Below are 27,060 nucleotides of genomic sequence, written 5' to 3' on the forward strand. Positions count from 1 at the left end.
GCTCATGGGGTGGCTCCCCAGTGCTTTCTTGACCTGATCTTCTGAAACAGATGGCATTACCAGTCCTCATCAAAAATGTAAAATTTCCTCCCCTTTTCTCTAGGGCATGAGAAGATATTGTTACCTTTTCTGGAAGCATTAAGAGGAGACAGTGACTGCAACCCAAGCAGAAGTCACTTTTCTGTCATTGCCTTGGTAAATGACCTCCACCTTCCTGCACAGGTTGGTTTGGGCTCCCACACACCTTCTGCTGATGTTTAGGTTTTCCTCTCAGTACTTCTCCTTTTTTCCTCTCATTCCCTCTTCTCTCTACAAATAGCAATTCAAGAACCACAATCACCCCTTCACTTGGCTTCAGGTCTCTTGCATGGGCTAAAGTTACCTCCAATTCTCCAGCATGGTTTGGGGAATTTATTTATATTCCATGTTCTGCTGATAGACCCCATGTCTTGCCAAGGGCTCTCATGGGTATTACAAAAGGAACACTGACAAATATTTATGGAACCTAAAGTGAAATTCAAGACACTGCTAAAATAAAGTTTGCTTTAGGTTTTTGGGGTTTTTTTTTAATTCTCCTGAAGAATTGACCCGGCTTTCTTGGCAAAAAGACTAATCCAAATGGTATTGGTATCTTAACAGCTCATAAGAACCACATGCTTCAAATAAATCCATTACTATCAGACATGCTGAGTGGTTCAATTAAACAAATATGAAAATAGACACTTCATCCTGCTTTAACTAAGTGGGATCATTTCACTCCTGAATCCAGAATGACAATGAAAATGATATAGTATTTATAGAGCAGCTTTTTATCCTGAAAGATCCCAAAGGATTACACAGACCCTGCTTCACACACTACCGAGATGCTGCCACTTCCAGGGAGGAACACATGAGCTGTCCCACAGCCCTGAGGAATGGCACATGGCAACTTAGGCAGAGGAGCAGAAAAGAATTCCACATTCAGCTGAAACTATAGAAAGGAATTTAAGCAAGCAGAATGGAGATTGTTTAGGCTGGAGCACATCCAGCACAGAGGAGGTATAGTGATCTGGTGTTTCAAATACAGAAGTTAAGGCAAAACAGTAAAAAAGTGCTGGTTCAAACTATCCAAAACCCAAAATTTAGGGAAGAAGGGGAAAGGCCATCTTGAATGTGAACAAATTCATTCCTTACACTTCATTTGTGCATGGGAAATTCTCTAGAAGTTGTTCTTGCTCACTATTCCCTTCAGGAATACAAGAACCTAAGGACTACCAATACTTTACATAGTTTCCTGACCACATATGGATGACACAGGACACCCTATGAATTAAAAAAGGCTTCTTCAAAAAGCTTTGCCTGGTGGTTTCACACGCATCAGAAAGAGGAAAATTCTGGGTCCATCTACCGCACACATTGACTGCTGCCAGAATCCCTGCTGGCATCTCTGCCCCATTTCACATTAGCTGCACTACAAATATAAGACAGCCCATGGAGAGAGAGAGACTTGCCCAAGGCTGCCCTGTGAGTCTGTAGCAGCAGCACCAGGAATGCAGTTTTGACTCCCAGTGCTCTGCTGTGACAACCAGGTGATGCCTCCCCACTCCAGGATAAGCTCCCTCCTGTGAATTCATGGTCTGGCACGAGGAGCTCAGCAGGCCTCGGTGTACCAGGTCAATAGGTGGCCAAAAATTTTCCAGTAAAATTTTCTTTTGTGCAAGACAGAAAAGGAAACCACTGATTTATGGAGCAGCAGCATGGCAGGTCATGGTAAAACAGGGAAAATCCATCACTTTAAGAAGTTAGGGACACGGTGACATGACATGAAGTCATGTGGACACACACCAAATGTCAGCTGCAACTCTAAGGGTTCCAGCAGGGACAGGAACCAACTCAGCATGAGGAGCTCAGCCTGTGGAATCAGAGAATCAGAGTCACAGAACAATCTGGGTTGGAAAAGACCTTCAAGATCAAATTCAACCATTAAACCAGCACTGTCAAGTCTACCACTAAAACCATGTCCCTACATGCCACATCTGCACATCCTTTAAATCCACTCAGGTATGGTAAAGAGAAACATCCCTCCAGCACAGAAGTGTGAAAGAAATATAACTGTGCCATGAGAGTTTTTTACCTGGCACACAGACTAGCACTAGCATGAGTCTCTGTGCAGAACAATTAGCAGAAAAGCACCAATCTTACAAAGCTTCTTTCTTTTTTCCAGTTCATTTAGCCTGAAGTAGAGCAATCAAGACTCTTCTGGCAGGACATCATATTCTCAATATGCAACCACTTAAAGGAAGAGGACAGCTATTGCAGAGAGATGTCCCAGGAGAAGAAATCATTGTACAAGTGAAAGGGATTTCTTTGGAGTGACTTTCAAAATAATGTGAAGCTGCTCTCTTTTTTTTCCCTCCTCTATTTTATCTTTTCTTTTTCTTTTTTCTTCTCTTGTCTTTTTGTCTCTTTTTTCTCCCAGGACTGTACTACAAACCTTTATTTTTCTTGTCAGCAGTTGTTCACAATCCTAATCTTCTGTGGTTTCAATGACATATGTAAGGCAGATAATCATGTACTGTGAGGAGGAAGCGAGTGACTCCATGGCTGTACAACCTCCAGGCACTATTTTTTTTCCTGGAGGGACGTGGAAAGAGCAAAATGAAAATACTCAGACTTGAGATATAAGCAAAGAAGGGAGACGTGGCATGCTGTGTAGAGGAGAAGACTTTCAGTGGCTCTACAAATTGCCAACAGATAAGTCTGTTCTCTTATTTATACTTATTTTAGGGTGCTTTCAGTGCTCACAGAACTCACATCACTGACAGCAGAGGGAAAAGTGCATCTATACAGAGACTGTGCATTTCTCTGCTGTGACAGGGAACCTGCCCTCAGGTATGACAGAGGATGAGGATACAGAGTTCAGCCCTGTCTGGCTTGAGATCGCACAAGACACGGGACAGCAGAACTCCAGACCCACACGGCATTGCAGAAAAGGGCTGTGGGATAAATCATGGCTAAACAGGTAAGGAAAGCAGGTGCCAACTCTGGTTTGGGAGGTGAATTGGACTGAGGCCACCAGCTCTGCTGCTGTTTTGGAACAAGAAACCCTCTATTTTCACCCTTGAGCAAGAGCCAGGTTGGACTAAAGGGCAGCAATCTGACCTGGAAAAATCTCCGTGCAGCAGCCTTAAGGCAAAGCAGCCCACACAGCCCACGGGACCGAGGATTTCGTACAGAAGTGACTCCAGCCCTCTGTTCCTGTGTGAACACGCTGCTCGTGGTGAGTAAGCCTGTGTCATCCTGCAAGCCCAGGGTGTTAGGAACACACCCAGCTCCAAAATGCAAAAATGATGGTGAACATTTGCAACGCCACTCTTTGAACTGCAGCGCAGGGCTGTGCACAAAACCAGGCGCCTGCAGGACACGGCGGAGGTGTGGTGCTAAGGGCTTCTGCACGGATCAGCAGCCAAAATGCGTGCCTTGGAGAACCTCTGGCTGGTGTTCAAGGAAAGACACCAAGCCTGGCAGAGAGTGTACCTTCTCTCTCCCCCTCTCCCAGTGCTTTAGAAAGGTACACTGTGCTCTGGCTGGTGCTGATGCACCTCTGCTGATACACCCACACAGCAACAGCACTGCTGCTGCCTGCAGAGCCTGAGTGCTCCTGCTGACCTCCCCACCCAGCTCCTCTGACCCTGGAAATGCCCAACAAGCCATCCAGGCCACGCTAAAATGCGGTGACTGTTGCTGGAAATGAAGGCAAAGCATAAAGGGCAGAGGCAAAAAAGGATGTTTAAACAATGCAACAAGTGACCGAAGAGACTAAAAATTATTTTAAATCTATTTTTATAAATTAAAGGAGATTATTGCAAAGCTTGGCATCTCACAGTTGGTTCCTCTGCATACGAATATGCACGCACACATGAACAGCATGTAAAAATGCTGCATTTTATCACATCTCTTTGCACATCAGGACATGACATCAAAAAATGTGCAAAAAATCCATGTGTGTATTGCCACATATTTCATGAAAGTAGCACTTTAGCACTGTATTAATGAAATGTGTGATGTTACTCCACAGCCACGAGGGCTCTCTCTCTCTGTATCATGAAATACATGGCTATTTTAGCACATGTAGAGCCTACTTTCTGCAACAGTATGACATCACCAGCCCCACATCCAGAGAATAATCATGGCCTTGTCTACACTGCAAAAACTGGCCCCATAATTCACAAAAAAACACAGTGCAGTTCAGCCAGTAGCAGCAAGAGCAGTGCTCTAATGCAACACTGGACTCAGCTGTTTTTAGTGTTGGATCATCTACTACTGCTCAGAGTGGGGTAAGAAAAACCATGGGGAAAAGCTCCCACACCCCAAAGACCCCTTGCCACAGTCTAATTGTGGCAGCCATGAAGAAAGTGAAAGGAAAATGGTTTCACTGCCCCCAGATAATTCTGTGAAATGTCAAAAGAAAAATTCTATTACAAAGAGGGGCAACAAAAAATAATGAAAAGTAAGAACCTCAGCATTTTCTTAAATTTTTTTCTTAAAATATCTTTAATCTGCTAACATTTTTCTATCCGATCATATGTTCTATCAACAGTTTGGGAATGTTTCATTTCAATCCTGGCAGCTGCTATTCATTTTTTATCTTTTCAAGCTTTTTTCTTTGTAAAAGGTAACCTAAATTGTAGATCAAACCCAAACTATGCCAAATCAGACAATCTTACATTTCATTTGAAGAAAGTAAATGGCAATCACAACCTCCCTGGGAGACAATTTTATTCCTACCATTCTTTATTTGTACAACAATTAGCCTTTTTCTGATCCAAGATAAAGTCCCCCAGGCACAGTTGTGAAACATGATAATAGCCTAGTGCTGGGTTTTTTAAAATGAACCTGATGAATGACCAAAATCAATCATTCCCTCAAAACTTTAGCTATGATGAGCTGGCATCTTGCACCCTGCAAGTGTTACCTCCAAAAATTCTCAACTAGACCCAAGGGTGATATAGGAGCATCCTGAACTTCCATGTCTCGCAGCAGTTCATGGGTGTTATGTCATTCCATGGTGCTTCCACAGCTGTGCGCTGGAACAGCCACTAGCTGCTCCTCTTAAACACAGAATACATAAGATTTCATGCACATCAGACTTTAAAAGGCAAAAGTAACCCCTTCCCCTATATGGCAATGTCAATGAGAAAAGAAATTAAATGAATTCTTGCACGGCCAGAGCCAATGAGCTGTAATGCAGGGCAGCAGCTCCCAGCAACAGCCAGCGAGGAAGAAACGCACCGAGACCTCGTGCCAGATGTGCCTTATCATTTCACTGGTATGCAGCAATGGATGAACACACCAGTAAATCCACCCTTTCCTTCTGGTAAGTCCCTATCCCTCAATTCCCTTCCAGGGAAAGTGAAGCCACTGCAAAGTGACCTCCCTTGTGCAGGCACCTGGGAGGCTGCCCCGAGCAGAGCTATCTGCGTGGCCTCCAAGATCTTCCATTCCTCTGCACATGTTGCTTCTGGCATCCAGATAAAAGCAGAGGGAGATGACAAAGCACTTGTGCCTGGAATTCCCTGAATTTCATTACCAACCACCAATGGCTTTGCCAGGGCCAAGCTCTATGGTTACTGCACAGCCATGCTTTTATTTTGGGGTGCTAAAAGGGGTGGATGTGGGTGACACTGGACTGGGCTCGTGCAGACAGCTGAGACACGCAGTGCCCCAGCACTTGTCCTGCTCTTGCAGTGCTTAACCTATGTCAAATGCTGCCATCTCCTTCCAGACCTGGCAGTGACAGTAATTCGGTTTGGGGAGGTGTGGGATCTGCTCTCCCTCCCCACCTCCCTCCCACGTCTATCCACCTTCCCTGCTGCTGGGTTATGTCAGCCCAAAACCTTCTCTGGGGAGGAGGGACAACAGCTGGTTCTCTCCAAACCATCTCACCCAGTTAAACAAAAATCTACAATCCATGTTTACATGCTTTTATAGCAGATGGGGGCACAAGGCCGAGGAGGAGCGACCTCACCCTCCCTTGGCTGTGCTGACTTCAAAAAATTCCTGAAAAAAGGTGACTGAACAAGAAGGTGCCATTTGTAGCCCTTAGTTTACAACAGCAGAGCCAAGCTGGTAATTTTAAGGCTTACATAAAACCATCCAAGATGCCAGCTGTGCTCTTTTCACCCTGAGTTAATGGCATTTAGTATGTTTTCAAGCAGTCACAGTTTCTGGAGTCATGGGATAGCACAAAAGGATGAACCTTAAGGAATTTTTTAGCTGTTGTGTTGACAAGCTTGTAGAAAGCTTGAGAATTTGAACACTTAGCCAGAAAACAAGTAACCAGTGTCTAAATGCAAATTTTTAAATATCTTAATATCCTTCTGAGTATTGGAGACTGAGTCATGGTTCTGGGAAGGGTAACATTACAGCTTTATGGTCTGCTGCAAGACTTGGCGAGGATGAAATCAGAGGTTTTCTGTAATTACTTGGAGCCTCTGTTCCCTCTGTGGAGGGGACGGTCCTCAGTGAGTAGCAGAGGATGCCTGCCTATTAAATTCACATTAAATTAATAGAATTAACTGCTTAACAGTCTTCACAGATCAGGACAAGGCAACACATTTAAATGCCTGTGCAGATTTAGGCATCTATTATTAAACATTTGAGTTTGAAGGCTTGGACCCCAACTTCTTAATGTTGTTTCTTCCCTATCAATTAGGTCTAAATTTAAATCTCTATCTCAATCACAGCATTATGAAACTACTCTAGTGCCTGTAAAGTAACCTGAAACTGAATTAGATGAGCAGTGGAAGAAGTATTTTGTACCAGGGACATAACAAGGTAGTATCAGAAGAGCAATTCTGAGTAATTCTTAGACAATCCCAAGTAGAGTCCCTCTAGCAAGAGACAGGCATTGTAGTGTGAATCTGAGATCAACAGATCAGCACTTGGGCAGGTCAGGGCTTTAGGGGCTAAAGCTGTCACAGATCACTCGAAGACAACATGTCAACTGTACTTTTTCCTGTCCCCTGACCTTCCACCCTCTCCTCTCCTCCCAAAACTTAAGCAGGCAGCACTTCTGGAGGAACTCTGGAGGAACAAAATCATTTTCTGATGGTCACAAAGCAAAGTATGACAGGCTGAGGGGTATGGCAGGGATTCCCCTTCCTCCCCCAGCCCTTTCACTCACAGATCTGCAGAGCCCAGGCTCCAGTGGCTCCAAGTGTTCTCTGTACTATTGTTCTCTGTAACCCTCATGCCTATCAGCTTTTAACCAGGACATTACACATTTGGGTACAACTCCATATCACCATCCCACACAAAAGCTCCCCTTCTCTTGGAACAGAACCCTCAATTCTGCATCCCCACAGCCTGGTCCTGCTGTAGCCCCCTACACAGCATTCACATAATCCTTGTTATTTATTAACAGAGCCATATATTTCCTGCCAAGTATGTTTCCCCTTCACACAGCTCATGGGGCCATTCAGCTCTTTGCCAAGCAAACCTTTCAAATACATAGTGTTAAAACTAAAAGGGCCCTTGTAGTTGTGCAGTGTTGTGAGGAGAAATGTTTCTTCCCTGACACACGTTGTAGCCCAGGTACAGCTCCAGCCTTACTCAAGGAGAGCCAAGGGCTAAGTAGGGATATTGCTGCTGTTATTCCAGGGCACAGGGAGCAGGGTGGGGGCACAGGTCCATTCCCAAGAGGACAACTTGATGGCCTGGATGTGGCAGGGCACAGTCCACCCTTATCAGCCAACAGTTGGGAGACAACATGGATTTAGACCTGGGTTCATCACACTGGATGATTCTTGATTTTGCAGGAGACATTGCACTCAGCTCTGCAGAATCCCTGTGCTTGGATCTGAAACTGCTATGGAAAAGGGGCAACAATCTGACCAAGCTGGCACAAAGTGCTTCACAAAACTCAAAATTTCAGGCACCACTCACCTGCAAGCCCTCACACAACAGCAGCTCAGCCCGTGCAGGAAGGGATTCCTTTCCTGTAAAACTCTCCAGTAAGAATTATCAACCTAAAAAGCTCTTACACAGGTAGGAATCTCAGCAGGACCCACCAGGCTGCTTCCATTGTGCAGGGAGAGCAGGAGGCAAATGGCACTTTGACTGTCAGTCATCTTCATTACGCTCACAATCAGGAGCGGGGAGGGGGTTTTCAGTAGCACTGGATGGCCTGGCAAGCACAACTGGTGCTGAAAGACGAAGGGACTTTTGCTCCCCAGCCAGCCAGCAACTTCAAAGCCTTTTTCATTCATTTGCTGTTACGGCAGTACACACACACACAAACTGCTGTTAAGGTATCACCAGCCTTGGCGGAGGTCAGAGCTGCCTGACGCAGCTACAACTGCCTGCTGCAAACACAGGGCAGACAGATTTCTAAAAAGGTTTTTATCTACACACAACTAATGCTCTGTGCCCAGCAGAAACCCTGCAGAAAGGACCATGAGAGATTTTGTGCAGCACATTATGCAAGAGGTCGGCTGAGATTACAGCCAACCATTTCCAGCTGCCTGCGTTTCAGTCAGAAGAAGAGGGGAAGTACAAATTTGGGATGAAAAGATATCAAAATTGATCTACTGTAAAAAAATGCTTTAGGACTAGGATGGAAATTTATGTTTCTCAGAACAGCCACAGCCTAGGTCAGAAAAATCTCACTGCAATAAATCTGAGTCAGTAAGACTTAGGTATTTTCTCACAGCTCTAATGCACACACAGATGCACCTATACAGCTTTCCTCTCTTCATGCCCTGAGGAATATTGACTTTATGAGAATAATAAAGAGCTCAAATAAGTGAGATTGGGCGAGCATCACTTCAAACTAGCTTGGCTGGTAAGAACTAACTTCCCACCCATCCTAGTGATTTCCCTTCCACAGAATAGGCCGGTGCACCTTTCTGTCTCTTTTGGATTTTTTCCCTGCGAAAACATCAGCTAATTCAAAAATACAATGATAAAACAGGAAAGCTTTCTTGTGAGAAGAGAATCCAAATGATCCTTTATTCCTTTAGAATCTAGGAAAGATGTTTCTCACTTCCAAAGTCTCAGGATCAAACTCTATAGTGGCTTTTATAGGGGAGCTCCCTTGCAGTATCAAGCCCAGTTAAGGTAAGATGCAAGAGCTAAGTGAAAGTCTCCAAAGGAGAAAGGATGAACTGTGAAGAAGAGCACTATTATAATTTTGTACCATGAGAGAAGAATAAAACAGCAAAACACGTTAAAACTCTTCTTAGGTTGGTTGTTGTTTGTTAGTTTTCCCCTGCAGCGTTAACAAGAAGAGAAATGAAGATAATTGTCATGAGGCTTAAGCCCATGGTTCCCTTTAAAAAGAATATTCACTGTCTTCTGCTCTCAGAAGATTTCCATTGAGCAATTGAAAGATGCTGTTCTGAAAGCCAGGACTCAACCCGGTTAATTGTTACACCTCTTTGTGTTGCCTTTTCTTTCAACGAGAAGCAGCTAAAGGTTTGCAGGAAGGAGCCTCGGGGCTGCAACAGATGTCACGAGCCACTTCCTACAAATTAGAAAAGGAAAGTCACCCCCTCAGGTTAATTATGGGGAGAGGCCACACACGGAGCTGTGTAATGAGCCTGTGGGATGGAGAGAAGGCAACTGCTTCATATTGGATTTCAGGAGGCAGAGCATGAAATCTCTGGTGCTGACTGCATGCTTTCACACTGCCAGAGCAATGCCTGCAGCCCGGGGAGGACACAGCTCCTGTCTGGGGCAGGGAACAGAGGGAAGGGAGGACAATGACATTGCTCAGCCACCCTCTGAGGACGTCTCTTGGCATTCCTGCCCTCCCGAGGCACGGCTGCCACAGCACAGGGACTTTGCACCTGCCTCCCTATTTACACAGGTGCAAGGTACTTCCACAGCCATAGCCTAAGGACCAAAGTGTAAAGACAGGGACTTGGCTGACCTGGATGTTGTTATTTTCCTGGTGGGATGAATAGGCCAAAGTCCTTTCATCTTTCTCTGCCTCATTTCCCCATCTATATAATGGAGATGCTGGAATTTATCTTTTTCTCTTTCTTTTTTTTTTTTTTTTTAAATGAAGTGGCTAGATTTTCACAAAGGGAAAAAGCACCAGAACAATCCTAGCTAACATCATTACCAAAGAGCCCTGTAACAGCACAAGTTATGCCTTTTTTCTCTCTTCTTTTCCACTCCCCCCACCCCAACAGGTTCATACAAGCCCATCTTGTTTCTTGAAACTGCATCCTTAGGTATTGGGTCACTTTAAAAAGTCACAGATGCTTGTGTAAAGTAAATTTGTGCACTTAATCAATTGTAACTCAGCCTTGAACGTCAGCTGAAGAATCAGCCTCATGTTGCCTTCCACTAAAATATACATTTATGGTCAGGTTAGCATGACCTGACAACAAAACCAACAAGGACAAAAACAACCCTGAATGCGCCAGCTGGAGTTCTAGAAGATTTATTTTAGTGGGTGGGAAATGGCTTGATGTTTATTTAAACTATGATTCGCAGATGGGGGCCAGGGGGTGTTTAAGTGACAGTTAATGGGTCAGTCTACAAAAAAGGAGAATCTGGGCAAAAAACTGAGCTACAGCTTCACGTGGGAAGGCATCTCCCAGAGGAGAGGTCACTGGGATCCAGGACACGCTGCACAGGCATAGCTGAACCTCCTACTGCCAGGATGGCCTCGGGTAGTTGTTCCTGAAGAAGCAGGGATAAGTAACTCTGTGCTTCAATGAACTCATGCAGTGGCCAGGAGGAATGGAAAAGGTCGAGATTTTCAGGCCAAGAGGGACATTCTGTTGACATTCCATCTTGTGGAGGAAAATAAAGTGAAACATTTTGGGTTTGTTCCAGTGCAGAACAGTCGAGGGTTTTTTTGGTGTAAAGCAATGGAAGATAGATCTGCCATCCTTTGGACAGCTGTAATAACAGCTCCTCCTGTAGCATCTTCCCACTTGGGTGCACATCACCTCTGATGTATTTGTTGATAAGTCAAAGAGGCTCAAAGAAGAGGCTAAGAAGCAAAATTTGAATAATTTCACATCTCTCATAAAGCATGACCAGTGCAGAGCAACACACAGTGCCCACTGACAAAAGCACTGAGCACTGCTTTGTGGCAGTGGATTTTCATCAACAGCTCTCTCTTCCAAGTGCACAGGAGGATGTTCACACTAAAAATGACTACTGGCCAGTGAATGTTAGATGTGTTCCAATTTTTCTACACTCAGAAATCCAATCTCCAGACGTGAACTGACAGTTTGCATGTCATCTTACTCTCCACTTCTTCAAAAACAAGGCACGCCAAATCCACCCTAGCTTCAGCAGGTAGATGAGACGCTAAGAAAAACTGGTTTTCTTGAGCAGGATTAGCTTGAGGTGCTTCTGAGATAATCTGTCTGCCTTTCAGGCACTGTCTAAATACTCAGAGGCACCCATTTGTCATCACTGCTGCATTATCCCTGCCAAATGCATCGTCCTTGCATGATGGAGCTACCAGACCTGCAGGGTAGGAGTTTGCATGCCTCCTTCCTTGCATGTGCTACCTACTGGGGAGGAAAAACACCGTTTGTGGTCTGCCTATGACCAGCTGAACAGCAAGACTGCTCAGATATTGCAGGGAGACACATTGCTGAACTCTGATCACTCTGTCCCAACAGCCTAGAATGGCACAAGCTGGGTTTCAGGAATGTGGACAGTAGATCCAAAAAATGACAATTCTGCAGGGCTGAAGGAGCACTTTCAGTTTCTTGAGGCCGATAGGAGGGGTACAAACACCACCTGGACAGTTATCAATGTCCTGTTAAGAGCAACAGGATGGCAAGTCAGCCTGGAAAACTAATAAAAACACAAGTCCTGCTTGTACGTGTACCAAATTTTCTTAGGCTCAAAGGGTTTCGCTAAGATTTGAACAAATAATAGGATCAGAGGGTTTTGAGACGCTCCCATCGACTCACATAAGGAGCTTGATTCAGCCCCCAGTGCAGTCAGTAAGTTTTGTAAAAAGAAATCTCCAACTTAAATCCAGCTATTGTGATTTACACCAGCTGAGGATCTCTCACCCTGCCTGCAATGGGAACATGACCAGGCTGCCTGCCAGCACTTCTGGCTTTGCTGCAGTAGGAGTGACGTTCAGGTATGCGTGACCACTCACCATCAGATTTCTTTACAATGACAAGCTTTGAAGTCAGAGCACTTTGCTCTCCTTCCACAAACCATTTTCACTCAAAACAATAACTATTTAAATGGGAGCCTCACCAAAGCCATTTCAGATTTTTTTTTTTTTTTTTTTTTTTTTTTTTTTTTTTTTTACTTCTTTGGAAGTGGTAAAATATAGTTAAATCACAGAAAAAGAGACACCTGCATCATAGGCTGGATATCCCAGCACTAAACTACTTCCATTTACTTTCAGTGCTGGGAGAGAAGACACCAGTGGCTTCACCCAGTCTTACACTGAAACCTAGAATAAAATTGAGCAAATTACTCTTATTGCTGAAAATCTTGTTACCCTCCTCCCTACAAAACCCACTAAAAGTTGTCTTTTCATAGCCAGCGGGGCTGCTAGAGGCTTGAATGTGATTTGTGGACCTCATCCTGCCTATTCAGAGCAAAAGATAACACCTGCGGGAAGCAGGCGAAAGGTTAAAACCTGGTACCTCTGTGTTTTCCTAAGTGCAGAGCTTGGCACCAGAACAGAGCCTGGGAACAATGGCAGGAGCATTGTGCCTGTTTTCTTTTCCCTTAAAGTAACATTTTTGCTGCAGTGTCATCTTTCTGCTCAGCCAAGCAGGCGCTCTGGGTCAAATCAGCTGCGTGAGCCGTCAGCAGATTTTTCTGGCCCTCTCAAAAGATCTTCAGGCATTGTACTAAGAAGCCAAATCGGTGAGAAAACAGGAAAAAAAAAATAAAGAAAAGTGGACAGACTGCCCACACGTTTTACCGGTCAGGCGCTCGCATGACTGTGAAATAATCAGCATTCTTTTGGTGAAATGCAGCAGCTTTAAACCAGCAATCTGGCTTCGCTCTCTGGAAAACAGTGTGCTTTCTCGAAAAAGCTAAACCCAGGGTATTACAGCCTGACAGCTTCAAAATTCCTCAGACCTCCCGCAGGAATCGCTCACAAAAGAGCAGGCTGGATGTCATCCACCCATCCCAGGGCTGGATGTCAGGGAAACAGACCCTCTGATGGAAAACCCTAAGGGAAGGCATAACTTCCACTTACACCATCTTTTATGTTTTGGCTAAGTGGCTTGTTTACAGTTGTTGGATTTAGGCGAGGAAGGCTTCACCTCTCCTTACAGTTTCTGTAATGCAGCTTTGGGGCCTGTTGGGTCACTTCCCAAACAGAGAAAATAGGAGAAATTTTCCTAGAGTTCTTTCACACATTTTGGCAGGGATCCTGCAGCAGCCACGGACACAAACAGCACAGAGGACAGTCCCACTTTCACAGCCCTTTGCACAGACCATACCCATTTCTGGGAGGCACCATGCACCAACTTTGCAGACAGACAAGAGGCACTGAACAAAATCCATCCCTATTTGCCAGGATTTCCATAAATCATTAAAAAAAGGACCAGCATTTTTAAACTGAAGCAGCATTTTTAAAAATAAATAGCATTTTTTTAAAAACCCACCCTTTCTATGCAAAATTTCTTCAAGGGCTATTGCTATCCCAAACAAAAGAAACTGAGGAGTTACATATGGCACTTCCACACATAACAGCTACCACAAATCCCTGTGGTTGTGGCGAGAATCAACAGATTGCTTAAATTGATGAAGACAAAAGTTTAATTGCTCATGATTTTGCCACACAGAACCATTTGGGCTCAGACTTTCCAATGCCTGGGACATATAACTCCATTCTTATGAGAGAAAAATAGGAAATCATCTAATTAGAAATTCTATGACTTGGCATATTCACACATGAGCTGAATTAAGGCAGAAAAGGGCATCTTCAATTCTCTGTTTTGGAGCCTTACTAAATTGTTCAATTTAATTTTATGTATTTGTAAATTTATTTAATTTGGTAATGTGATGGTAAGTGAATGCTAATTCCTGGTACTTGGCAAGCAGAGGAGTCAATCATTGTTGTGCATTAAGTAACAGAATATGGCCTTAATTTCTATTTGTATGGTACTAGAGGAGTAGCCCTCAAGCTTCCTTGCTGCCTCTTCTCATGTGAACCTCCTGCAGCCTGGACTATAGTGAAAGCCAGATAAAATCATTTCTAAAATGAGACGGAGGCCTGAAATGCAAATCAGGGGAAGAAGTCGTCAGAAAAGGGGTCTTCATACAGATTTGGTAGGTTATCAGGTCTTTACCTGCCTGGTAATCAATCCTGGTGCCTGATCAGCTCCAGGGGATGGACCCAGGAGGAGCACAAAGGCTCTTTATTCCCTCTGCTCATGTTGTGACTCTGCTGTAAAGCCTGGTTCTCTGGGAAGGGCAAGGTGGAGCTGGACATGGGGCCTATCAGGTGACGTTAATGTTCAGTCAAGATATGGACCTTGTGTTTGAATGAGACAGACAGTCTTTGAAGAACATAATCTGTGTTGCCAACAATGGCTGGAGTGAAAGGAGCTCGCTCTGGTTACCTCAGAGGATGGACTGGTAAAGCAAAGTTGGATTCTTATCAAGATGTTGGGTTTGGGTTTTTTTAATCATTGATTCATATGGTAATGGCTGTGAATACACAATGCAAGGTCTTCAAAGGGAGGAAACATAAGAAGGGTATAGTTTCACCCAGTTCACGTTAAGGTTCCACACTTTTGTCCTGTGTGATTTTTTTTTTAAATACATAAACCCTTCTATCCTTGCAGGGACAAATTCTATCCATGTATTTTCAGATTCCCTCCAATTCCAGTTGGATCCAGGCTCACCAGCAGCAGTGAGAAGCAGCAGCTCTCCTGGGGTGCTGTGTTTCTCAGATTGACCTTAGCTCTGTTTACCCTTGCTTCCAAAGTTTGGGCCAACATCTGCTAAATAAACTGCTGAGTGCTGGGGCGATGGGGACAGGGAGGGGGGTTAAAAACAAATGGGATTGTGCTGAAATGAGAGAGCAGTGAGAGGAGCTCTAGAGAGATTGTTGTGGGTCAGCACACAGAGGCAAATCCCTTTGAATCAATAGAAAACCGTCTTCTGACATCTCTGACCCAGTTTTCAAGCATGCAGAACATAGCTATCCAAAGTTCATGTTTCCAGTTCAGACTGAAGCACTCTCCTAATACCTAGACAAGCCACACTGCTCTTTCTTCTGCTTCATCTCCATTTCCAGCACACTGGAAATACCCATGCAGGCAGTAGTGGCTTCACCCATACAGATTGGTTAAGGAGGGCAATAGCTTATATTCAAGACAGCAGAATCTCTTTTCTCTTCCACCAAAACTCAATTTAATCATCCCAAGCATCATGGGAAGCATGGGGGATAGAAAGATGTTTTCAAAGCTGATGGTGTGTTCACTCCAACACATCACAGTTTAGACCCTCACTACCACCGATCACAGCATTTCACAATCACAGTTCCTCCCTGATACAAGAGGTGTCTGACTATGTCACTCAGGACTTTAGGTCTGTGCAGTGGCCTGCACAACATCATTGGAACAGGCTGCCCAGGAAAGTGCTGGGATCACCATCCCTGGAAGTGTCCAAAAGGCACGTGGATGTGGGGACATGGTTTAGCGGTGAACACAGCATGGGTGAATAGCTGGACTCAGTGATCCTGGAGGTCTTTTACATCCATAACAATTCTATGGTTCTATCCTGTGCTTGTGCTTCCTTAGGCTTTTGGCAAGGGCACACTAAACAAAGTTCATCCCTCCTGGCAAGTGTGAGGACACTCAGCAGGGATCAGATGTGTAGGTATTGTCTCACATCTACAGCCTTCCCAATCTGAAGGTCCCTCCAGCTAGGCCACCATCCAGGCACTAATCCTCCCCTTATTTACCAGCAAAGTGCTCCTTAAATAACTGTATCCTCAGGATTCAGCATATGCCTTTAAAGCATCAGGATTAACATCCCTTAAAAAAGAAAAACTGGGTAATATGAGAGCAGATATTCCCATTATCAACATATCTACATATTTTTTAATCCCAACCAGCATCTGGTCCTGGTATTATCTCATGGCAGTATGTTCCAGAGCTTATCTGGAATAACTTTGCTTTTCAGCACCTTCAGAGTTCCCTGAATATTTCCTTGTTTGTCTGTCAGGCTGCTTTTGGCTTTCTGGACAGCTCTGTTCGTACTCAAGGCATCTGAGAAACAGATTCCAGCTCCTCTAAGACACTGAAAAGAAAAAGAAGGCAAATGAGGCTCTCCTGGATGGAAAGCTATCCGATACACAGCATTAGTGAAATCAGCACAGTGTCATCTGAGGTGAGCACAAGACCAAGAAAACAATCTCAGTACCTTACAGGCCTTTATAGCAGATCTTGAAGCCCTGAGAAATCCAAGGTGGCTAATTAGCCAAGAAAATTGGGTAAAATGCAACATTTCTTAATCAAAGATGCCAGCTAACCGTGAATCTGCTTTTGAAATGAAAACTAATTTTCTACACATTAAAAGGTGGTGCTGAGTTTGAACAAAGCACCATTGGCTCAAGCCAATCACACAGAGAAACTGGGTGGAACTCGTCTGAAAGAACCTCACTGAGCCATGCTGGGAATTATCAGTGAGCATGAAGAGATGGGGACCAGTAAAGTGAACTGGTCAGTCCCTGGGCAGGAATCCACCCAGCATCAAGAAAAAACATCAACCTCTAGGAATCTTCCCTAGCAGAGTTCTTCCAAAAGGATGCACAGGGTAAACCTTGCTAAAGGAAATCACTAACACTTTTGGCAGAGCATAACGCAGTTTTTAGAAGCTGGAAGGCTCTGTCTCAGGGTCTCCAACCCATTCACCGCTCCAGGCACAGAGCTGGGTGCCACAACTCTGGCTGATTAGAGGCAACCTGCCATTTTCCACTGGAAGCATTTATATGAAGCATCATTATCCTTGTTTCACACCTGGGAAACTCACCCACATGCTGGTGATGGCAAAGACAAAAGGGATTTCTCTCAGATCAGTCAGGAAAGTGACTGATCAAAGATTTAAATGATGGTTTGTTAAGTGCCAGATGAGAACAGTAACCATCAGTCTTTCTCTCCCCATGGCTGCACCCTTAAATTTCTCTACTGGAATGGATCTCACATGCATCCATCCTACATTGGGACATTTAAGGGTTAAACAGGGATTACAAAGCATTTTCTCTGCTTGTGGTATAACATTCAAAATCTATTCCAAATAAAACTTTAAAATTACAAAGGAAGCTCTACTGATAAATGTCACAGTGAGAACTCCCTGAACTACATTTGTAGTCAAAAGCAGCAAAATAGCAATCTAAGTCTGTTCAGTTCACCTTTAAAACAAGAAAACTAGAAAAAGGAGGGAGTTGAAATCTGTGTCACTTGATAGCTCCTGGCAAACTCTTCCTGGCTTTATGGTTATGCTTCTAAATCCTCTCAATTTAATGGTGTAGGTTTCCCTATTTTTAGATCACAAATTAAGGCAGCTCTGCTTTTTCCCCTGCATTATTTTCTAACCAGTCCACGATTATTAAACTTAGCAGGCAAAGAAGCAAGAGCGCCCTTTAAAGAAAAAAAAAACCAAACCACTGTACAAGCAGAATAACCACACAGCTGGAGAAAGAAAATCACTCCCAGGGGCTGACAGACCTCTTGAGTTTCCACTTGAGTGGCCCACGAGGCAGCTCTGCTGCTGGGACTCCCGAGGCCCCGGAGCTGCCAGGACCTTTGGCGACCGATGGAGGAGCTGCCTTGGCACAAGGCTCCCCTCCAGCACAGGTCACCCACAGGTCTGTGCTGAGTGTCAGCCCACAACACTTGGGCTGGACTGTGACCAAGGAGCCCCCAGTTTAATGCAATAATCAGGGTGAATTTGGCACCTTGCTGCCCCTCCTCTCTGCCAGGCTGCAGCAGGGCTGGGGGTGTCTGCACGGGAGGGCACGCTGTCCTCCAGATTGTTTTGAAACAACAAGAAAAAAGCTTATCATAATCCTCCTGGCAATTACAGCCTGGCTGGCTGCAAAGTGCAATGCATTTATCAAAACCTCCTTTGAAGGCGCTGAGGGAAGTGAATTTGAAGCTGTTGGGGACTGCAGGAGTAAGAGAGCCCAGCTGCTCCTGGGGAGCCTGAACTGAGGCGAGGGGGCAGAGGGAGGGGGGAGAATTTCCTTCTCTGGGACATGCACGTTTCCATCAGCCTGTGTGGATATGTGAGGATAAATAACACGTTATCTCTCGCCGTGTGTCTCTCGAAAGCTCCGCCGATTACAGCTGGCACGCTTAGGGGGCTCTTCCTGCAAACTCTGCCAAAAAATTAACACTCCTGGAGCCATAAATCATCCCAAACCAGGCTTCTTCTGCCCTCATCCCCACCAATGCGAGAAAAACCCAAACCCCCCCCACAAAAAAAAAAAAAGAAAAGAGAGAGAGAAAGTTGCCAGTTTCATGAATGTCAGGAGGACAAAACTGGCAGCTTTTGCCTTTTTTAAAACATGCATCAGCATGAGCTTCCCAGAGGCAATTCATACACAGCAATAGGTTGAAGGGGCTCATCTGCCCTTGCCATACTCTGAGGCTCTGGTTCAGTAGCGTGAGGCAGGATTAAAACAAGGCAGTCTTGTAAAAACCATCAAAAGTAACAGGCTGGAGCACAGTTGCCAGAACCTCTTCCAGCACAGACTGGGTGCTGGCATCTGATTAAATTCTCTAAACCCCTTTATTTTCCAACCTGGTGCCCGCTGCTCTCTCTACAGCCCTACAGACCTCTGGACATGCTTCTCCCTCTCCCTGCTATTCACAATTACAAGTCTCCTTACAGGGCAGGAGGAGGAAAATTGCTCATGATGCTCTTTCTTCTCATCTGCTTCTCTCTGTCCATTGCAGGCATGCAAACCTTGGCCACAGGACATCCTCCTTCTCTTGGAGCAAGATGATGTTCCCTCTGAGCACAGACCATATCCCTGGGTTTTTATGCTGTAATGTAAGTGCTGTCCCTCCAGCAGGCAGGGAGGTGGATCAGGACACCAAACCTCCCCTGCCTTAGGGGAAGGAGCTGTGTCCAGCCCACGGGGCAGCCACCCAAAACTGCTACAGCTCTTTGCAGAAGCTTTTTGGCACACACAAACCCTCAGCACAAAAAAACAAAAGGGGTGTCAGAATAGGGAAGTGAAAGCCATGGGAGAATGGGAATAAGCAGATGGGAAGGTAAAGATGTTTTAAAGATTAATTAATTTGCCCTGAGCAAACTGTCTGCACAGAGCAGCACCCCTGTGTCATCTCCCTGCATCTCCACATCCCCTTCCAAAACAGCTTTTCTCTTCTGCAAGGCTTTGTTCATCCAAAACCACTGAACAGTTGTTGCCTTGAGTATTATTTTAATCATTCCCAAATGCCTTTCCTTTGGAGGATTCCTGCAGAGATCCCAAGCTGGGTTCTCCACCAGAGTAAATCAGCCCAGCTACTGTAGCTGGGCTGCTCATTTAACATCTCCTAGAGACCCACCCTCCTCCCAGCCAGCTCCACTCCCTCTGCTCACCCTGCACAAGCCTCATCTCAAAAGCTCCCGGCAAAACCTTGCTCTGCATCCTCCCCTACACAGGGCTATTCGTGGGATTTAAGGAATGTGGTCAATATATTGCTATGAAAAGGGGCACTGTACTGAATTTATAGATGGGAACATTGCAGGGATGAGAGCCGGGGTGTAGTGGCCTTACATCTGTGACAATGTTACGGGGATGACAACAGCAAAAACACTTTGATCAATCCCGGAGTACAAACGCAGGTTTATATCCTTGCCATCTGGCAGAGTATCATGTTAAGAGCTGAGCAGACAACAGTGGCTGCTGCTACACAGTGTACCATATACCAGTAAAAGCTGAATGGATCTGCAATAGAGCACACTTTAGAAATAGCTGTGAAAGGAAAATCTAGGCCACTAAGTGCTGTTAGGAACAATGTCCTTATATTTTTTTCTCTTCCCCTTGCTATTCTCCGCTCTCTTGCTTCTGCTCTTGGGATTCCTCTTCCCTCCCTTTTCCCAGCACTGGTGGCTGCACAGAGAGCTATCAAGTGAAATGCTGAACCTAAGCTAAAGGTTGTGTTCATTTAACAAGCATTAAGTATGGGTCAGGAGGGGCAGAGTGGCAGCTGCCCTCACAGCTGAGGCCATTCCCCCTCCATAAATGGTGAAGCACAGCATCCCCACGAATGGAGGAGGTGGCTGCAATCTCTTCTTTCCTGCTTCTTCCTCTCCTACTCAGCACGAAGGCAGACCCATATTGACCCAGAGACCCATGGACAAAACCTTGGACTAGTGTAATCATTGTCTTCTGCACTTCTGCAGAGCTTCTTCAGCACAAGACGCTTCAGTCATTCCCTGAGCCTTGCCCAAAGCAGCTACAAACTCCCAGCTATGACAGTCCACCACTGCTCAGTGGTGAACACTCCTCTGCAAACATCTCAAATGCAGATGTCTCAGCTCAAATGCCCCTTCCTAGAAACTAAGTGGACACACTGCACTGCACTTCCCACATGCCAAAAGCTCAGATACATGCATCTGATAGGCATCAGGAGGAGCAAAACCTTCTTTCACTCACAAGTTCACCAGAGCTGAAGGATATTTGCCCAAGTTAGTAACAAAGAGATTGGTTCCCAAAAGTTGGTTTCAACACCAAGACCACCACTCCTGCGTTATTTAACCTCACAGGCCACAAACCTCAACCCAAAACATCATTCTTCACACCAAGCTGTACAAAATGTCTCAGCCACCAAATCATCACACAGAACTGCCAAGAGGGACTCTGCAGTGACGTGCTGGAGAAAACACCGTGGACAATAGCACGTCTTCCACGGGACCCCATGGGATCTCTTCTCTGTTTTGGTATGCATTTCCCATTAAATGAGTAAGAATATTAACCAGCAATTAGACAGAAGAAAAATTTAGCCTGCCAGTCAGGTCTCATTGTTACTAAGCTTTCCTATCAGGAAATAGAAGGGTCTCAGAAGGGAAGCAATGGAAATGATCACTCAAAACAACTGAACAGGCTGCTAGACTAGACACTACAGGCAGCAGTCCTGACCTGGCAGGAAAACCCAATAGCCCTATTCTTCCTCTTTGGCATCTGTGATCCTACAATTGCTCAGTCATTTCAATAAATCCTTCAGCTCCTCTGTCTGGTTTCATAATTTTATGGGCTCAATTCTCAGAAGAACTCATTGCCCATCATTCAGGCCAGCTTTTCATCTTCAGCTGCAACTGTGATCTTCCCAAGTGTGCTCAGCACCCAAAAGCCATCTTTGCAAAGTCCCAGGGGCAGGCATTACCTTGCCAAGACCCTGAAGCACTGAGTGCCTATTTCATGGCTGCCTAACTCTTCAACAGGAAGAAATGTCTGCATGATGCTCTTATGGATGTTCACACTGTCAAAAGGGCTAGATACTATTTTCCCAAAGTAACTTGACCCATTTAAAGAACTTCTCCAGGGAAGCCAGTTGAGTATCTCTGACATCTGCACTACCACAGACTCTCTAGTATTAACCATTCCCTTTATCTCACTATATTTTTGCTGATAGCTGAACTATGCAGTGCAGTGGTTCTGGCATCCCAGCAATGGCTAGTTATCAGGAGCAAGAAAGCACGAGGTCTGGGAACTCACTGAAAACATTCAGAGGCGATACATGAGGGACTGGGAGAGATTAGACGGGGCTTGCTGGGGCTCCAGGAATTCCTGCAATTCAGGGGTTACGAGGCAAGATTTCTTTTTTGCATGGTACAGCAGTAAGAAGCAAGACAGAATTTCCATTTCTCTTTAAAGCTGTTTTCCCAAAACTGTCACACATATACAGCTTCCCCTGGTTTTTCTCCACTGTTTTAACCAGATGGGGTACCCAGGGCAAGTCCCTGGATTAACAACCCTCATGTACACTGGAGAGGCTCAACTAGGCTCTCGTTTCACCAGGAGCTAAAAACTTTGGAGCCTGACTGACAACATCCACAGCTGCCTGCCTGGCAATTCACCACTTAGAAAGGGCTAATTAGTATGAGGTAATTAGTTTCAGGCAAAGAATGTTTGAAAAATAATCTGTGTAAGGTCAGCCATCCTATGTTTTGTTCAACACACTTTTTTCTTCTCTGCTGCTGAAAGAGATCCCAGAAAGATGATGTAAGACACCTAAACCAGGCAGATGCTGGAGATTCAGAGAATCAAGTGTTAAACATACTAAAATGCCTAAAGATGCAACTTCAACCCTAAAGGCTTCTGATGTAACAGGCATATAAAATGTGAAAGTTTCATGGATGATGCTAATTATCCTGAAAGCTAATCTCCCTTTCCCATACGCCTCCACACCTAGGTTCTTGCTTTTCCAGGGGAAAAAAACAAGGCAACACAGAAGTGATCCAGCAGAAGACAGAAGTGCTGACAACAAGGTCTGGCCAGAGTTGTGGCTGAATTCATTTGCCACTGGGCTCCTGCCCGGTCATGGGGCAGCTGTGAAAACAAGGCCATTGGGAAAGCACCATGTGAAGCCAGAGTGGAAATGCCAACACAACCCCAAAGCAACAGCAGCCAACCTCAACCACAGACACCACAGTGGCAGCTTTCTTGCATTGTTGTTGTTTTTCCCTAAAATAGCCTGTAAGATAAACAGAGCCAGTGATTAGCTAAGTGCCATCCTCTGTGATACGTGCTTGGCCATTATCTACTCCTGACACCTAACATCTAATTGCAGAGCAACACCCCAGCAGGACAGCCTGTCCCAAGAGGGACTGAATGGACTGACTGGAGACTTAAAAAAAAAAAGAAGGGAAAATAAAGCTTGCTGGCATATCCAAGAAATGAAAAGGTTGTACTCTAGCAGGGTTAGGATGTCAGAATGGGTATTTCAACAGCAACAGTGCTGGAGAGGTTGGCTACCTCTCAGAAGCACACCCAGATTCCAAACTTGGGTCTGGTAAGGTTTCCCAGCCACAAAAATAGCCACATGCTCCCTGTCAACAAGACCTGGGCTCTTCCCTCTTTCCTTCCTGTTTATAACACATCTTCTCAAGGATGTCAGCAGAATCAGCAGCTCTCTGTGCTCCAGAGACAGTGCCTGTCTCACCAAGCGAAAAATCTCCACAGAAAAAGAAACAACAGGGTGAGGTAGAATTATCACTCTTTACTCTTTTGCCATCTTTTTTTTTAAAAAAAAAAAAAAAAGTCGTTCATTTCAATGATCCTGTTTGCCAAGCAAACATATGAACAACCTGATCAGCACAGTGGAAGAGCAACATACCAACCCAGTGGGCTCTGGGACTGACACAAGCCATCCCTGCCCTGAATGCAGGACTGAGTCCCCCATAAACATGACACTGTTTAAGTGTTTGTTGCAAACAGAAAGGTATCATATTTGGGAACTTCATGTTTTCCATGCTGGAGAGAGAAAAATATTTGGACAGAGACACCAAAGGGAAGGCTGTGTGTCTCCACAAGCACCACAAGCAATGCACAAGCACACACAGCACCAGCTAGGGACAAATATGTAGCCCCCTTTGTCTCTTTTTTCTCTCAGTTTACTCTTATTTCAACTTTTTCCCAGGAAGAAAGTTATAGTTTATCACCCGTCCAAGATGCAGGGTCAAGTGTCTCTCACTCTTCCTCTTCTAAAAGGGAGAATACATTTCATTCCAGATAAGAGATTTGATCATGGAGATCCATATCCTGAGCCAGCAACCTGAACTCAAGATGAGGAGCACCTCACTGTCCTGCTCTTCCTGTGTCTTGGCCTTTTTGGAGACATCCCTATTTACGTTTTCTTCTTACACAAGTATGTTGGTCTCAATAAAAGTACCCAAACAATTTCAGGAAATCTTCATTTCCCAAGAAATATTTCCATCATCTCTTGAGGTAACTTAACTTTCTCTAAGTATGCACAATAAGCGAGCCCAGCTGCAATGAGTGTGTTGTGTAAACCTGGTGAGACTGCTGAAGTCAGCAGATGTGGTGTGGGTTTGCAGTGCTTTCTTGGAATGAAGAACTTTGCCTTCCATTTATCACAAACTTCCTTGCTAAAGAAACACTCTTAAAATGGCATTCACATTTTCAGTAAATGCTTTAGAAAAAGAAACAGAAAAGACCATCAATTACCAGGAGAAAAAAAAAAACAAACCTCCCTATGCATTGGCAAAAAAAAGCCTATAATCCAAGTTTTGCTGTTACATTGACACAAAGTTGGACTCATCCTGATCTTGTCTTTAACATGACTGCACAGTCACTTTAATTTAAACAGGCAGCACAAAGCTGTTCTCATGCAAATAATATACAAATCTGCCATGATTTGGTAATACTTAGCTTAATTTGACAGCTATTTATACCATCAGACAAGTATTGATTATAAATAAAGAATGAGAAACTTGTGTTTAAATCCTAAGCAATTAATAACTAAAGACAGACAGAGGCAGATGAAATCTGTCAGCACATGGAAAGGATCCACTAATTGCATTGCACATAAGTTGCAAAAGTAGACAGCTTTTACTGCTTTGTTTTTCAGAAAGACAGACTTACAAGAGAGGTTAAAATGATGATGCTTATCTGTGGCTGCAGCTCCCCCCTGAACAGGATGATGCCACATCTGCCAGACACCTTTCAGGTGTCCTGTCCCAGCTCCTCTGCTCCACAAGGGAAGTGGGACATGATCAGCATCCCCCTCATACTCAGATTTTCCTCCTGTTAGTCAGGTGACTTCCCTGTTGAATTAACTTCCTTTTCTTTAATGTCTCTAAGGCTGAGCTTTCCAACATAAGTCCCATTCATATTTAATCTCTACCTCTATTTAACTTGTCAAGGCTCTAATAAATAAGGACAGCACTCTTGGCTGAAGGCTTTCCTCTGATCTGCTTTGTCCAAACAGGCCCAAAGAAGAGGATATAAACTCCACAGTTCACATCTGGGAGGATGCAGCCAGCAGCAGGGCATGCAGGCACCCCAGCCACACATCACACCCACCACAGAGCCATGGAATCTGAGGGTGGAAAAGACTTCTGAGATCATCCAGTCCAACCCAAGACCCAATATCAGCATGTCACCACATCCAGTCTCTCTCAACACCTCCAGGGATGGGGACACCACCACTGCACCCCTTCAGACTGAGACAGCAGGCTCCAGCTCCCACCTTAGCCTTGCTTGAAGGTCACAGTTAAGCCCTGAGAGAAGGAAGAGAACAGTCACATGGTGAAAATGGCCACTACACAGGTTAAGTAAAAGCAGTTTTGAGGACTGCAGGAGGCTTGGATGCTGGGTTCACCACAGTCTCCTCTCGCCTTGGAAAGAGACCACTTTAGAGAGTCACTCCACTTGTTTTTTTCAGGAGCAGGAACTGACCCCACTCTTTTGGCCCTCTTGGAGCTGCTTTGCCTCTGAGGCCTAATTCATTAGTTCAACTTATGCTGGCACAAATCCCATAAACACCAATTAAATAAAAGTGACACGTGACAGGACAAGAGCTGACCCTGGCCAGAAACACCATAAAGAAAGGTTCCAACTGCAGTGGTTCAGAAATCTTGTTTCTATTTGACCACACTTTCATCTCTTTTTTCCCCCAAAACCCTTGGTGTCCTCACTGCTCACAGCTCAAGAGCTGGATCCCAGTCACCAGGACCTCCCCATCTCTCCTCTGTCACATCCTGCCACAGGCCCCCACTCTTGCCCACCAGCACTGGCCATCCCCACACACTCAGGGCACATCAGCCCTTCCCACCTTGTGTGCTCCATCTGCCATGTCACACCCTGCCCAGCCCACCAGCAGCCCAGCCCCTCACACTCTGCAGCAGTCCAGATCACTCACTCAGCTGACAGAACAAAGAACAAGCCCTTCTCTGCCTCAGCTGCCGGTTTTTCCCCCCCAAACCTCCACAGCAGTAGACATTTATCTGAAAAAAAGTCACCTTTGAAGCCAAAACCCATCTGGGGGCTGGATGCTGGGAAGAGGGGCCCTTTTCTGTCCATGCTGTCCAGACGCTCCGGCAAGCAGCACTATCTCAGCTTGGCTCCCTGCTCAGCCCCAGGAAAACGTGGCTCCCCTCTTGACTTGCTATTTAAAACCTGTCCCAAGACTGGCGCACGGCGGTTTCAGATTAACGAGCTGGAGCCATCGGGGGCGGGCGGTGTCCCTGTCCCCTGCCCAGTGCCAGGTGCCCCCACAGCAGAGCTCCTGCCTCCTCCATGTCACACCAGCCCATTTAGTTACTGCTGGCTTTGACTTTCTGTTTAATTTAAGGAGGATCATTCCCTAAAACCCATCAGAAGCTCCAGCTGCAGGGGAGTGGAGGCTCAGTCGGATACAGTGCATAAATTTAAGGGTTTATTGCATTTACACATCCCCTCTCAGCACACTTTACCAGAATAGCTCTTTATCTGCAGACATGGCTCGTTGACCCGGGCTGAATGTGGAGCCTGTACCAGGGTGAACAGCAGAACTGAAACCACTTGGCTCCCTGAGTTGAGTCCCTCCTCCCAGCCTGCTCCCTCTCAAGAGCTCACAGCTGCCCAGCCCACTGCTCAGGGCACTGAAAGCCTCCTCCACCAGGGGCTGGCACAAGATGGGTGTTTTGTTTCACATACCATTTCAGAGATTTTGAAATCTGGACCAAAGTGAAACAGCAACAACACCTGAAGTGTGGAAATTGTCTTACAAGGAAAATCTTATTTTCCTTTAGAAAACAATGGACGTGTTGGAGCGAGTCCAGAGGAGGCCCCAGAGATGATCTGGAGCATCTCTGCTATGGAGACTGGCTGACAGCTGGGGGTGTTCAGCCTGGAAAAGAGAAGGTTCCATGGAGACCTTCTAGCAGCCTTCCAGTATCTAAAGGAGATTTATAAAAAACACTTATAAAAAAGGATCTTGGTCAGGTAGGTAGGACAAGGGGGAATGGCTTTAAACTGAAAAAAGAAAAGGAGGAGAGACTTAGATTAAATGTGAGTAAGAAATTCTTTACTGTGAGGGTGGTGAGGGTCTGGAACAGGTTGCCCAGGCAAGCTGTGGATGCTCCATT

At 45.2% G+C, this 27,060-nt stretch overlaps 1 protein-coding gene across 7 annotated transcripts in view; it reads right to left on the bottom strand.

The window, feature by feature from the left end:
* FGFRL1 (fibroblast growth factor receptor like 1) overlaps positions 1 to 27,060 on the bottom strand; it is a 167,797-nt gene that overhangs the window by 105,485 nt on the left and 35,252 nt on the right. Inside the window, exons 1-2 of one of the 7 annotated variants that reach the window (XM_058837261.1) lie at positions 25,954 to 26,087; positions 25,016 to 25,212 (exon numbers count right to left, since the gene is read on the bottom strand). The exons of 5 other annotated variants lie outside the window; for them this stretch is intronic. Coding sequence is in view for 1 of the 2 variants with exons in the window: in XM_058837259.1 (XP_058693242.1) it covers positions 25,954 to 26,014 (61 nt within the window). In the remaining variant the exon portion in view is untranslated. Of the gene's footprint in view, positions 1 to 25,015; positions 25,213 to 25,953; positions 26,107 to 27,060 lie in introns of those variants that run through there. One more of the 7 variants, XM_058837259.1, reaches the window with a different exon arrangement.

Source organism: Poecile atricapillus, chromosome 4 (genome assembly GCF_030490865.1).
Source record: "Poecile atricapillus isolate bPoeAtr1 chromosome 4, bPoeAtr1.hap1, whole genome shotgun sequence".
NCBI lineage: Eukaryota > Metazoa > Chordata > Aves > Passeriformes > Paridae > Poecile > Poecile atricapillus.